This window comes from Typha latifolia, chromosome 2, assembly GCF_019914945.1.
Source record: "Typha latifolia isolate L0001 chromosome 2, TyphaL0001v2, whole genome shotgun sequence".
Lineage (NCBI taxonomy): Eukaryota > Viridiplantae > Streptophyta > Magnoliopsida > Poales > Typhaceae > Typha > Typha latifolia.
In genome coordinates, this window is record NC_133087.1 from 17,220,273 (window position 1) to 17,233,118 (window position 12,846).

General features: G+C 35.0%; 1 protein-coding gene across 1 annotated transcript; it reads right to left on the reverse strand.

Moving 5' to 3' along the window:
- Positions 1–3,571: 3,571 nt before the first annotated feature.
- On the reverse strand, positions 3,572–12,668 carry LOC140781015 (crossover junction endonuclease MUS81). Its single transcript, XM_073126765.1, has 16 exons — positions 12,360–12,668; positions 12,189–12,283; positions 12,025–12,103; positions 11,867–11,953; positions 11,645–11,770; positions 10,248–10,383; positions 9,696–9,822; positions 9,460–9,560; positions 9,201–9,343; positions 7,187–7,244; positions 5,813–5,971; positions 5,410–5,489; positions 4,573–4,807; positions 4,296–4,382; positions 3,957–4,096; positions 3,572–3,780 (listed from the first exon to the last, which is right to left on the reverse strand). Exons 1-15 carry the CDS (start codon positions 12,548–12,550, stop codon positions 3,995–3,997), a joined length of 1,806 nt encoding a protein of 601 aa, XP_072982866.1. The 5' UTR covers positions 12,551–12,668; the 3' UTR covers positions 3,572–3,780; positions 3,957–3,994.
- Between the last annotated feature and the right edge of the window lie 178 nt (positions 12,669–12,846).

Sequence of the window (12,846 nt, forward strand, 5' to 3'; positions counted from 1 at the left end):
TAAATTAGTGTAAGCCTGCTTCAATGATCCAAAAACCTCCCACCCTTGTCATTTAGCTCATGGCTTTGGCTTGTTCCAAGTGTTCTTATCCTAAGGTTAAGGACAGTGAGACAAGGAGGTTTGGGAAGAGGACAAGGAGAGGAGTGAGAGAGACATAGTTGTCTTTTACTCATGCCACCCCCTCCACTCCACTCCACTCCACACCACCTTTGATGGCTTATGGCTACCATTGGGGAAAAGACTTCTTGGATTCACTTGTGACACCCATTTGCTTTTCATCTCTTTGTGACAACACACACACACACACACACACACACATACACATGTGGTAAAAATAAAAAATAAAAATAAAAACTTTAGGTAAAGGCTAAGTAGGCACACACAAAAAAAAAAAAAAAGAGTCCCACTCTCCCCCACTTTGGATTCATGTGGAACTCATTTTGCTTTTCATCTTTTGTTTCTTGGACATCATAATAGTATTAGACTCTTAGGTGGAGCTTATTCTGACAGGGATTTTACTGCAGCCTAACTGATTCCAAATTGGTTGAACGCCTAAAATTAAATCCATACGTTAATTGATACGTATTTGAATCAACAACACTCCATGCAATAAAGAGTCATTTACTTATATCAAGTACAAAAACGTGCATGATTCTCCACCTTATACATTTATCAAGGATGAATAATAATAATTATTATTATTATTATTATTATTAAAAAAAACCAGCTGGCTCCCAATCTTTTCACATAAGATTTGGCTTTGCTTATATTTCATAACATATATGATGTAACTTTGCCGTGTCAACCACAACTTGTCTAGATATTGATGATTAGATCCCATCTTTTCTAATCCTCACATGCATATGCCAATCCATCCAAATTCATTCTGAAGTTGATGATGGTTGGTAATCTTTACAACCATGTAGGATTGCTTAGGAGTTGGGATAGGATTGTTTTCATGTTTGGATAAGATTGGAATAGTTCTTATCAAGTACTACTACTCCCAAATTACTATTGAAGATTAGGATGTTGTACAGTTGAGTCCTGTAACATCATAATGACCAAATAATAATACATCCATCAAATGTGTTAGATTCTTATACCAATTTGTTAGTAAGCCAAATCTGACATTTAAAGATGCAACAGCTGGCTGGTAACTTTATATTAGAAGAAATATATCAATCTATCTCTTTAGATATCTGGCATGGTTTTGTCGTGTCCCTAGAGTTATATACGAGGTTCAATCCGGCATAAAATAAGTAAATTACATAATTATGCCCAAATGGTTAATATATATATTTTTTAATTATTCAAGAGCACGTAGACTAAATATAGTTTGTATAAAGGGCTAATTTATTGGGATATAAAGGTACCTAAATGTCGGAATATATAAGATAATGAGCTGGATAACTAGACCACCCTCTTATTAAATCAGTCACACATAAGTCATTTCACCGAGCTACTGCACTAATAATGCTATATTATCGAATCAAACTTTTAGGTTAAATATTACTGAGACACTATTATAAGTTGCCACGCTGTTAGACTAATCTTCAGAGCCACTATATTGCCGAACCATCAAACCTAAGCTAAATCGCTTAACTAAACCGAGCCGTTAAATTTACCTATACTTACAAATAAATAATTATTATTTTTTGTCCATGTTATAGTTCAATCTCATAATCTCCAGGTGCGGGGTGGTACCGACCTATCTATATTGCTACTTATGATTGCTAAAAGGTTAAATATACTTATGTTGACTATTTTTAGATTTGAATTTTAGGGGCACTTATTTAACTAGAACACCAATGGTTTTCACTTTTCTCTATAAGGTTATGAATAGTGAAGCGTGTATAATTCATGACGACCTAATGTGCAATTAATGCACAACTCTCCAAATAGGAATTTAGAATTTGGGAGTTGTCACGCATATGAGCCGTAGGTGTATATTATTTTTTTTCCTAATACGTATCAAAAAAAGGTTCATTCATATGTTTTAGGAATTGAGTGTGTATATTTTTTACACTAAACACATTTTCTTTATTTTTTTAAGCAGTGTGTCGTTGACTAAGCATTACATTAATGAGCTACTCGTTTAAATTATCGTATTACCAAGCATCAACCTAATTGACTACCATACAATTTTTCTAGAGTAATTTACTTGGGATTAAGGTCAACCCAGCAACCCTATAAACTTTAAACTTTACTAAAATTAATTAGTCTATATATATATATATATATATATATTATAAAGACTCAAAAGAATTTTAGTGCAAATGACACAACTCATGACGGTGGCGGCACTAACGTGGTTGCTACGTTGATCACACTTATGCATGACTAAGCTATCTTAGAGATGACTTTCCAAAAACACCACATGTGACTACCTCATTCAAATCACAGTTAGGTATAAGAATGTGACAGCACCCCAGATCTTTACGACTTTTTTCTTTTTCTTTTTTGTGTGGATCAATAACAACATCACATACACTATTTTAGCTAGATCTCGCTCTACATTGTGTGATTATTTTGACTTCCCACGTTAAAATAATCTAATTCTACTGTTCTTTGAAAAATCCAATAGTACCTCCAGAACTATCACTGTATATAATCATCTCTATTATATATATATATACACATAGTGTTAAAGTAACGGTAGGAGTGGTAAAAAAAAAAAAGAAAAAAAAAAACGAAAGAAGATGGATTAGTTTGTATTTGTTGTTATTAGAAGAGTGGGCTAAGTTAGTGGATAAAAGGACAAACACTTGGGGCTTTTGTCGCAAGGGATTTGGAAAGGTTGGCATCGGTCCGTACGAAGCTTTAAATGGGTGGCTTTCACGAGCTTGTGATGGTGGGTGGGTCATAATACTTGGGGGGGGGATTGGGAAGGGAGAGAATTCTCCTCGCCATTTGTTCTTCTCTTCTTGCTTGCTTGGCTCCTCCTAAACATTTGATACTACGAACAAAAATGGTTAGCCAGAAAACAAGCAGATACGCACAAAGAGGTAGGACCAAATGACTCCTGTTCAAAGCTGAGGGCAGTGTCATAGAGTGTTGTTATATATTGTGGATTTCAACTCATATGGACAAGGAACTAAGGATCATTCATATTTGGCTTTGTTTCTAGTACTACTCTTTTGGTGCTAACTGCTAAGTGCTAACTCTCTCTCTCTCTCTCTCTCTCTCTCTCTCTCTCTCTCTTTCTCTCTTATATTAAAGAAAAAGGGAATATTTCATGTCCAATAGAATAATAAGAACAAGGCAATAATTTATGAATGAACCTTATCTATGGCTATAAATTAAATTTAAATAAATTAGCTTGAACTGCTTTCTACTTATATAGTGTTCGAATGTAAACTGGTTTAGTGGCGTCATGAATCATGACCACACTTAATAAGATATGAAAAGGTAGCAAATATAGGAGATATTTTAGCAGATAAATAAATAAATTATATCCTATAATGAATAGATGAGGAGAGATTAAAGTGATGTCTTTATTAAAAAAATAAAATGTTATATTAGATTTTTTTTCGATAAAGTTCGTAGATAAAATATTAAATAGTAGAGAAGATGAGAGAGAATAATGGGTATTGCTAAACTAATTTTGAGATATGTTATTGTTTCGATACTAAAGCAGTATAGCCCTCACAATCCTGGTTTGAATTTAAAAACAAAGGCTTAGTATTATCTGACCAGAATGATAGCAGCTAGGCCACACATTTCCGAATCTTCAAGCGATCCCAAGAAGCAGTTTTTCACACTTTAATCATGATAGGTGCACTGAGATATCAAGGAAAATAAGAATCAAATATCTTTTGCTGTACAGCATGTCTCTTTGTTCACACAGAGAAGGAACTATACAAGCCTATAGGCTATCAGTTAACAAGAAAAAAGATTTTCCAAAATAAATCATATCATCAATATGATAACAAGGATATCATCTGAATTCATCTAACCTCAGTAGTCAACTTGGAGCACCAAGAGATTGCCATCTCTATGTACTCCACACCAGCTTGAAAATATTTCTGCTAGCGGCTATGCTTATCATTTTACTCTTATTCTTTAACATCTCCTCCTGAGCACGAACATCTCCCTCCTTGACATTGTAATCAAGCACAATCATACATTAGTCAATGATATAATAAAAAAATGTGTAGAATTCCCATGGCTCCAACTTTAATATTATTCTAAAATATGTCTATAAAAAAGTGCATAGCCTAAGCACTTCATGAAAATTATTACATGGTCCCCAGTTCAGGAAGAGATCAAGGGTTCAAGCAAGACAGATTACTTACGAGCTGAGAGTATGCTCGAGCAAGTGATAAAACAGTCGGGTAAATGTCAGTGACGGCAAGGGCAACTTCTTCTGTTACTTGTGGAACCTGGATTAACATAATACAAACCATGACCAAAGTTATAGATCTCACATTTGCCAGAAAATAGAAACAAGAAGACCATGAAGACAATATCTCACAGAATAGAAGAAACTTATTATAAATATTTACTACTCTGCTAAATATGGTGCACTTGGCACAAGTAAAAGCAGCAATGCTGGAGATTGTAAAGAGTCACCTGCATTAGTTGGAGGGCAAATACATCTCTAACAGTAATCTTCTCAAGATCTTGACATTTCCTAACAAACTCGTCATAGGACAGACAAAGTCTAAAACTTTTAGATTCATCACAGAAGTGTGTGTTATAGTACTGCACTATTGACTGTGTAAGGTAGCCATATCTCCTCATGGTATCAGCAAACCCAGTTGTCCTCTGCACATCAAATCCTTCCAATATCTCTGTGGTGAAACATCTGGAAATACAAAAGTACTTGGGATCAGGAGATTGAACTATCATTCTATATGCAAAGTAACTATCTGATGTATCTACGAGGAGAAGTAAACAGGAAAAAAGGACACAGATTGCAGCTGTTAGATATATCATTAATGTAGGAATAAAACAATAGAAAGTTTCGATAATTAATGTAGTCCTATTTCATGATATGTATCGCACAGTCCTCTTCACAGCACTTGTCAATTCATTTTTCTAACCACCTCCTGCTGTCACTGGAATCAGATCACATATCCATAAGAGTTTGAACACAATTCAGAATCTTTTTTAATGTTAAACACACTACAAGTTCCTTGGGGTACGCTAAATCAAAAACATTCTTCAGAGGAATCATATACTCGATGCTTTTGATAACAAGTCACACATCCCTTGCCAAATATTAGCCTCAATCCAAGATAACAAACAAATTTGCAGCCCGATGTTGTGCTTGCATATCTGATGGCATCTATTAGCACAGGAATAGTGTAATTTTATAGATGGGATCATGGAAGGACAACATTAAGTAAATATCAGCTCAATATTATAGTTCACAACAATAGCAATTAACGAATATAATGTGCATACGCTGTTTTAATACTTTCTGCAGCTTCCGAAGAATTTGGGTCACCTTCCACCAGATATATCAGCTTTCTAAGTCCACACCTCTACAAAGTAAACAAATAACATGAGAAAAGGTATACAGGAGCAAAGCAAACATGTATGCACATATAAATAATAACATGCTTGTCATATCATGACTTGAAGCATCCCATCCATCCCTAGAATTCACATAACTCCTTAAATAATCTATTGGATGACAACAATATACATTTATTTCAGTATTTCACTCTCGTTGCTCATTTTTCATTCATATATGTCGAGTTGAAAGTAGAATCATCTTAACTGTAAGAAGTAATATGAAGTAAATAGAAGAAAGTGGAATATTAAATATCAAGCTTATTATTTTACATAGGTTAAGAGCAAACACCTGTAACCTCAATTTCTGATCTCTATATCGATTATCCCTGATCGAGCTGCATAAATCATCGACCCTTTTCCTTTCAACGACAAAGTCTAGCACATACTCCTTATTAAGCTGCCTATGTCGTGCAATCCAAATTCCATCGCCAATAGGCAAGCGTCTAACCTGATGCGATATGATGCATATAGAATTATCAATTACAAAATCATAAGTTTTGGAAGCATTCAAGGACCAAAAAGATCAATTTTATTCTTCATGCATGAGATATACCAATAGTTCCTAAGAGAATCTAGACAAATATATATTATATAAGTGATACACCTACAGCTCATGATCAAGCTCGGCTCAAAATTAATTTCGAGCTTGTTCTGTAGATCAAGTTTGAATCGGCTCACTTTCGAGCCAAACTTGAGCCGAGCTCTTGCGAGCTCGATTATTTTGACAGCCCTACAACTGATCCAAGATATCATGTAAGATATTTACTCACTAAGGTATTCAGTCTCCTAAGATAAAAAGAAAAAGGAAAGGAGAATTCTATCTACATAAAAAGCACAGCGGCATGTAATATAAAACAAGAAACATATGTATAGCATCAATTTTTAGCCTGCGTAGAACCTTGTTAAACTAACTAGATAAATGGAAGGCAGTAGTCTCCTCCAATCTTCTTACCTTGTGAGTTCCCATTTAATGCTTAGTTTGTCTTTACACAAAATAGTTTTGGCTCAATCTTTACATCCAGTCTCCACTAAATGAAAAGGGATCAATGACTATCTGCCAACTACTTTTAAACTTTAAGAACATTGTAAACAGTTAAATACCCACCATAAAAGTACTATATTATAGTATAGTGTTTATATGATGTGGCAAACTTAGGAGTTAGGACAAATGAAAACGATTTAGGATACCTAAGGCTTTTTTTATGAATGAGGGCCATGTAATTGATTTAGCTATTTTGGAACCTCTTATTTCCTATTTACATTATTTTGGCATTTAGCCCTTCATATCATTTACATGTTTGACATCTATCATTTTCTATTGAATGCAGTACAAGAAGTTTGAGCTAGCAAAAGTAAGCCTACTAGTTGGCACCAGGACATCTTAAAAGTAAATAACTAGATACAAACTACAAAGACCTTAACATTATATAATTATTTTGGTAGCACCCAAACATCTCTACAATAGTCTAGAAAACTAATAGAAGAAAAAAGGAAAAAGAAGAAAGAAGAGGTACAAAATCATAGAAGAAATTCTAGTTTGTGAGTATCTAAGCATGGTTCAACTTATTAGTAACTAATTCTTGTCTTGGTACTAGAACTCCTGTATTCTTTACCTGCCTACAGTCATTAAGAAATATAGCATGTTTCCATAAAGTTTACTAACCTCTACAAAGACTTTGAATTGAGAATATATATTATCAACGACTTTGCTTGAACGAGACCTACAACCATAGAGGAAGAGTGAGCAGTTTGCTGACACTTAAAATTTTATTGTAGACCAAAGAAGGCATGTACTTTAGGTGGGCAAAGATAAAATTAAGTAATGAACTTTTGTTATGCACAGAGAAATCAGAATCCATTTAAGCATAAGCTGCACAACAGGCTATAAAATAACCAACAATTACAAACAAGTAAACTCTGATATTACAGAGCTAACTTTATTAATATAGTGAGTTTTAAATAGTCCTGCAAAAGGAGTAATAAAACCAGCTATTGATGGGAATCAATAATAGAGAACATGATAAAACTATAAAATTTCTTCTGACTTCCATAATTCATTTATTAATTCCAGTGGGTCACTACTTCCTCTACAGTTCAACTATACTTCAAACCCCAAACAAGAAGAATAGTAAATGTGATCATTTGATCAATAAGATCTGGAGGTTGATGCTAGTTAACAGGGTAGTTACCAAGATGGCAGCATGATCAGAAAAGTCCATTATTACAATTCTTTAGGGCCTTGGAAGTTCCTTTTGCCAAATGCATTCACTTTTTGAGCCATATAAGGCTCAAATAATATATGGGATTTCCATTTCAACCAATGAACAAGCCAGTCAATCAAGAAATCCATACAGTTTAACCAACAACTTGTCCAGATGGAAGAAATCATGGATTCATGCCTCAAATATCATGTCAACTCAGCAGCATAGTTGGCGTGGATACATATTGTGCCAATGAATTATTGACATTGATAATGGGGGAGTTTACTTATTTTAATTTATCACGATTTGCCATCGCACCTTGAGGGTGGGATGGGATAAGGGATAGCAAACCTTGATAAGAGATCTAGATAAACACCATCCACCATTTTCTCCTCTCTTTAAGAGAAGCACCAGCATTTGATCCTCAATAATTACTCATCAATCATCACAGGCCATCATTAGACCACCTTATCACATCCTCTCCCATGGGAATAGAAGATAAGGATGAAAAGCAGTGTAAGCTTATAAAAATCCCCTTATATTGTTTTCTCCCAACAAAGAATCTGTAAGGTGACCTGCACCTTTGAGAGGTGTTATTTGAGTGGCCCTTCACACATTTAGACAGCCATGCAAAACGATGCTGTGTCCTGCCATGTGAAGAGTGTTCAAATAACTGGCACCATTCGAAGTGGCAGAGAACATCGTTCGAAGAGACTTCAAACGGACCAGAAAGTACCGTGCAATATGTACCAAGTGTTGGAATGTCTGCAAGGCTACTCGGACTCCCCAAGGACTCAACAATTTGAGGCTGACTTGGAGGCTATTTTGGAAAGGATATAAATATTCTTTACACACTTTTCCAGGGTTTACAACATAAGATCATCATAGCACCACGAGAAAGAGAGGTGAAAGGTTATCACACAGATTTCAATGAGGAGCTTTTGGATTGGATTCATCTCTCCATTTGGCATATTCTCTATCAAATCTTATTCCCTTTCATTCTTATAATTGTGAGGGGATCATTTTGCTTTAGGATAGCTTGTTATTCCCATTTGGATGCTATTTTGTATTAGAGTGAGATTTATAGATTTGGGATTTGGGTTTGAGTGAATATCTCCATAATATACTCTATTATGTTGATAGTGGATCCTCTAGTTGTCTCCATCTCGTGATCGTCGATTTTAAATTGTCTTGTTTTTGCACATACAATGTTTGCGTAATTACAGACACAGTAGAACCAAAGGCCCACCAAAGCTAGGTTTAGAAATCAATATGAACTTACTACGAATATCAATCAAGTTTAAAATCATTCATATACAATTTGAACAAAACTTACGGTATTTGAGAACTGATTCATTGGCAAAAAGATAGTAATGGTGCAAAAAGAAAACAAAAGAAACTATAGACTTTAAACAAACATAATGTGTATAAACCAATGATTGTGAATTAGTAGTATCTTTACTATGTCATACTAACCCGAAGTTTTCCCGATCGTCCAGAATCAAGATAACATGATAGATTTCCTCAAATTTCTCTCCAAATCTACGAGGAGGCATAGCAAGAGAATTCATGCATCCCTCCATCAAATTATTACTGCATGTGTTGTTTATTACAGAACCCTGAATGAAAAACATTAAGTTATTAACTTATTATATCTCAAATTAAAAAAAATCACATAATTTGGCTATTAGATATTCAAATCCATAATTTAAAGTAAGAAAGTAGGCATACATACAAATGAATTACAAGCTCTCAGATTGAATGATCTCCTAGCTGAACCAGCAGAAGATGAAGTTGCACAATATGAAGTGGTAAAATTACTATTTTGTCTCTTCTCTGCACCAAATAGTTGGAACAAAATTAGAAAGAAGAAACTAGAGAAACATTGCACATTCCACCATAGGACATATCTACATAAGGTCCTCTCCTAAACCTGTAATTCTTCAGAAAATATATTAAAGATAAGCATACCTACATCTATAGAGATGCATGCAGTTAACTCTGAAGGACAGTTCTGTCCAGGAAGTTTTCCAGAATCAGAATCAGAATCAGAATCAGAATTAGAATCAGAAAGGTCGACTTGTCCAATCTGGAGGTTCTGCCAAGAAGAAAAGGAAATGAAAGTGGTGACCACTATTAAGCAATAAGCATTTAATCGCAATTGGGTTCTCAATATGAGCATTACATAGTGTGCATGCTTATAGCCACTATCTTGAAGCTAAAACATGATAGGTCAGTGATATGTCAAATCAACAAGAGGCTACATCACAAACCTTCAAAGTTGAATAAAGATGAAAGGATAATGAAATGTCCTTAACAAAAATCCACGACTTTTTACATCAGTATATCAAGAAGAAATAAAGATATTACCAAAATATAAAGAAACACAAATGTAAAAAAATTCAAGATCCAAAATGATAATGCGACTAGCATGAGAACTTTTGGAAAATATTTTAGCTCCATTTGACAGCTTAAATTCATTAATTGTGACAGTGTTTCGTGATAAGAAGAAGCAGAAAGAACCTCTGAATTAGCAGAATTCCTCCCATCAAGCGAATTGTGAGATCCACTATCAGTAAAGCATCCAGCAGGATCACCTAATCCAGATCTTGAGAGGCAATCACGTGCAGCTTCTTGCCCTTCTTGAGTTAGCATATACCTATTCAGAATTAGCTAGTGAATTTTAAGCTGTACAATACTCAAAATTATAAGAGCTCAATTACAAGGCAACCAATAAAATAACTTAAGGACAGGTCATTAGAAGATAAGATATCAATCAGCTATATACCAACTAATCAAAAAACTCATCGAGACTCTATATCTGCTCCTGTTGAAAAATAATAGAATGATGGACGGTCAATTGCAAGCAGAAAGGTGTAAAATCCATTGCAGTTAGTATACAACAAAAAGAGGTCATTAGCACAAGAAAATGCATCCAATTTATTTTGATGTAGATTTAGAAAAGCATGTTTGACCGCAGTGACCGTCTCTTTTCCCTTTGTTTCCAAACAACAACTTGAGGAAATAATTTGAACAACATTTTGTCCAGTCAAAATACCTACCAAAAGGATTAACCATAATGTGGACAATCTTCCAGAAATGCCCTCTCAAGTCTCAATAATAATCTTTCATTGCTCCACATCCAACTCTTATTTTATGGAGAAAGGGGAACCAGAGATACTCCACAAAATAGTTCTCATACAGTTAATCAAATTTGAGATCCCCCATAGTGGAGGAATATTATAACCTTATAAGCATCCTAAAGAGAAAATAATTAATTCTTCAATTCATTCCATAATGTGGTATAGAGACATTTAATAGTATCATGTACTTTGAATTCCACAAACAAAAAAAATATAGTAAATAACACCAAATACAACACTTAGTGATATACCAATTTCCTTAATTTTATAAACTCACTACCTAGAATTTTGAGTTGCTGGTTGTCACATATTTCCAAGCTTTAGTGTGGAGCTAACTTGTATTTTATGAACCCTTCTTTAAAATACCTTGAGTGTACTTGACTGAATAATCAGAATGTTCATGCTTAGTGGCCTGATGCGACAAGGCAATTTTCTTATCAAATGCATGCTGCACTGCATGAGTTTGTACGTGAATGATATGTTAAAGTTCATGACAGTACGATCAGTGCTTGTTAAATACTAATACTGTAGAGTACATCTTTTGAGCATGGAATCTTGATCTAGCAAGAGAAATACATAAATCAAAAAGGGCAAATCCATCTTTTCCGCTAACTACGAATCTGAGCAAAGTGAGAATGCCTCCTTAAATATTGGAGCCTCAGCAAGCTACAAAGGAACAACTGTCAATAGATTCAAATCTTTCTGTACAACTACCCTACATTGGTTAGGAAAGGAATAATAAAAACAATAAAAAGAAAGAAGTGAATGACTTATTACTTTGCTGGACAGCTAGATTTCACAACTAATCCTTTTGATATCAATGTCTTCATGCAGTTCCATCCAGTATACCAGTCCCTCTGTGAACTTGCAAATTGCCCAGGTTTCCCTTTACTCTTATCTGGCCTGATGACCAAAACAACAGACAAGAATCAAGAACTTATCTCTATCCAAAAGCATCTTTAGAATTGCAAACATCAACTAATAAATAGAACAACTCACGCAATAGAAGTTCTCGACAGCCCACTTGCTTCAGCAGCATCAATAAGTTCTTGCTTTTTCATAAAACTTTTCCCATTTGCCATTTCCCTGAAAAAGGAAGAAACAGTTGTATTAAATCCATAATTACATAATATTAAAGAAATTAAAATGTTATATACCTGTAAAGGGTAATCAACAAGGCATATGTCACCGAGTTCTTCTGCGGTAGGTAGCGCTTTGGTCCTTTAGTCTTCTTTCCTGTCAAATAATTTACTTTCAGAAAAGCAGAAAATTCCATTAAATTTCACCAATAACAGACAAAGCCTGGGCCGAGAACAATTACCTATCTCCCGCGACACGTTTTTAGAAAGAGATGAATCAGAGCTAGCCTCCGGAAAGAACCCTTTCATGAGCCTCAAGATCCATTGACCCACACCCCTAGCAAGAATATCCTTCAAATTATCAAGAAACCAAGAATTAGGCTTGAATTCAAATATAAAAAGCCACTCTTTACTTGATCTGGGACAAATCTTTGAGGGTCTTGATCGGAGTTTTGGCGTCGCATATGTTGCGGTAGGCTTTCGAGATCGTCCCATCAAGATTATCAGATATCCTATTGGTATCCGCCAACTCTTGCCGTTTGCTCCAAAGAAAGAGCGCGATCTCCTCGTTCTCTTTGCAGCGGACCGGCCGCTTGTCCTCCATTAGGGAAGCACCTCGTCGAGTGGAGAAAGGAGATTAGGTTTCACGAAAGAATTGGATCGGAAGGTTTCCCATTGGATGCCGGAGGAGCGCAAGGATTTCTAGGGCTTGGATGCCGTTGGCCCGCCCTTTCTTCATTTCTCGTGTTCGAAAGTTTCAATGGTTCTTTTACATTTACCCCCCTTAGAATTTACAAATCTCTACCAGATACCTGATACTTTTACATGTAAGTACTTAATGTTTCATAATATCATGTATGGCTCTGGAAGAAATCGATCAATGATTATATGCCACTTAAC

Bases quoted from the DNA above. Each gene is read 5' to 3' on its own strand.
- LOC140781015 (XM_073126765.1), bottom strand. From the start codon at position 12,550: ATGGAGGACAAGCGGCCGGTCCGCTGCAAAGAGAACGAGGAGATCGCG. The intron at 12,284-12,359 runs GTAAAGAGTGGC...TATTCTTGCTAG, and splicing joins AAAGATTTGTCCCAGATCAA to GGGTGTGGGTCAATGGATCT. The intron at 4,808-5,409 runs GTATGCACATTA...TTGTATTTCCAG, and splicing joins GCAGAAAGTATTAAAACAGC to ATGTTTCACCACAGAGATAT.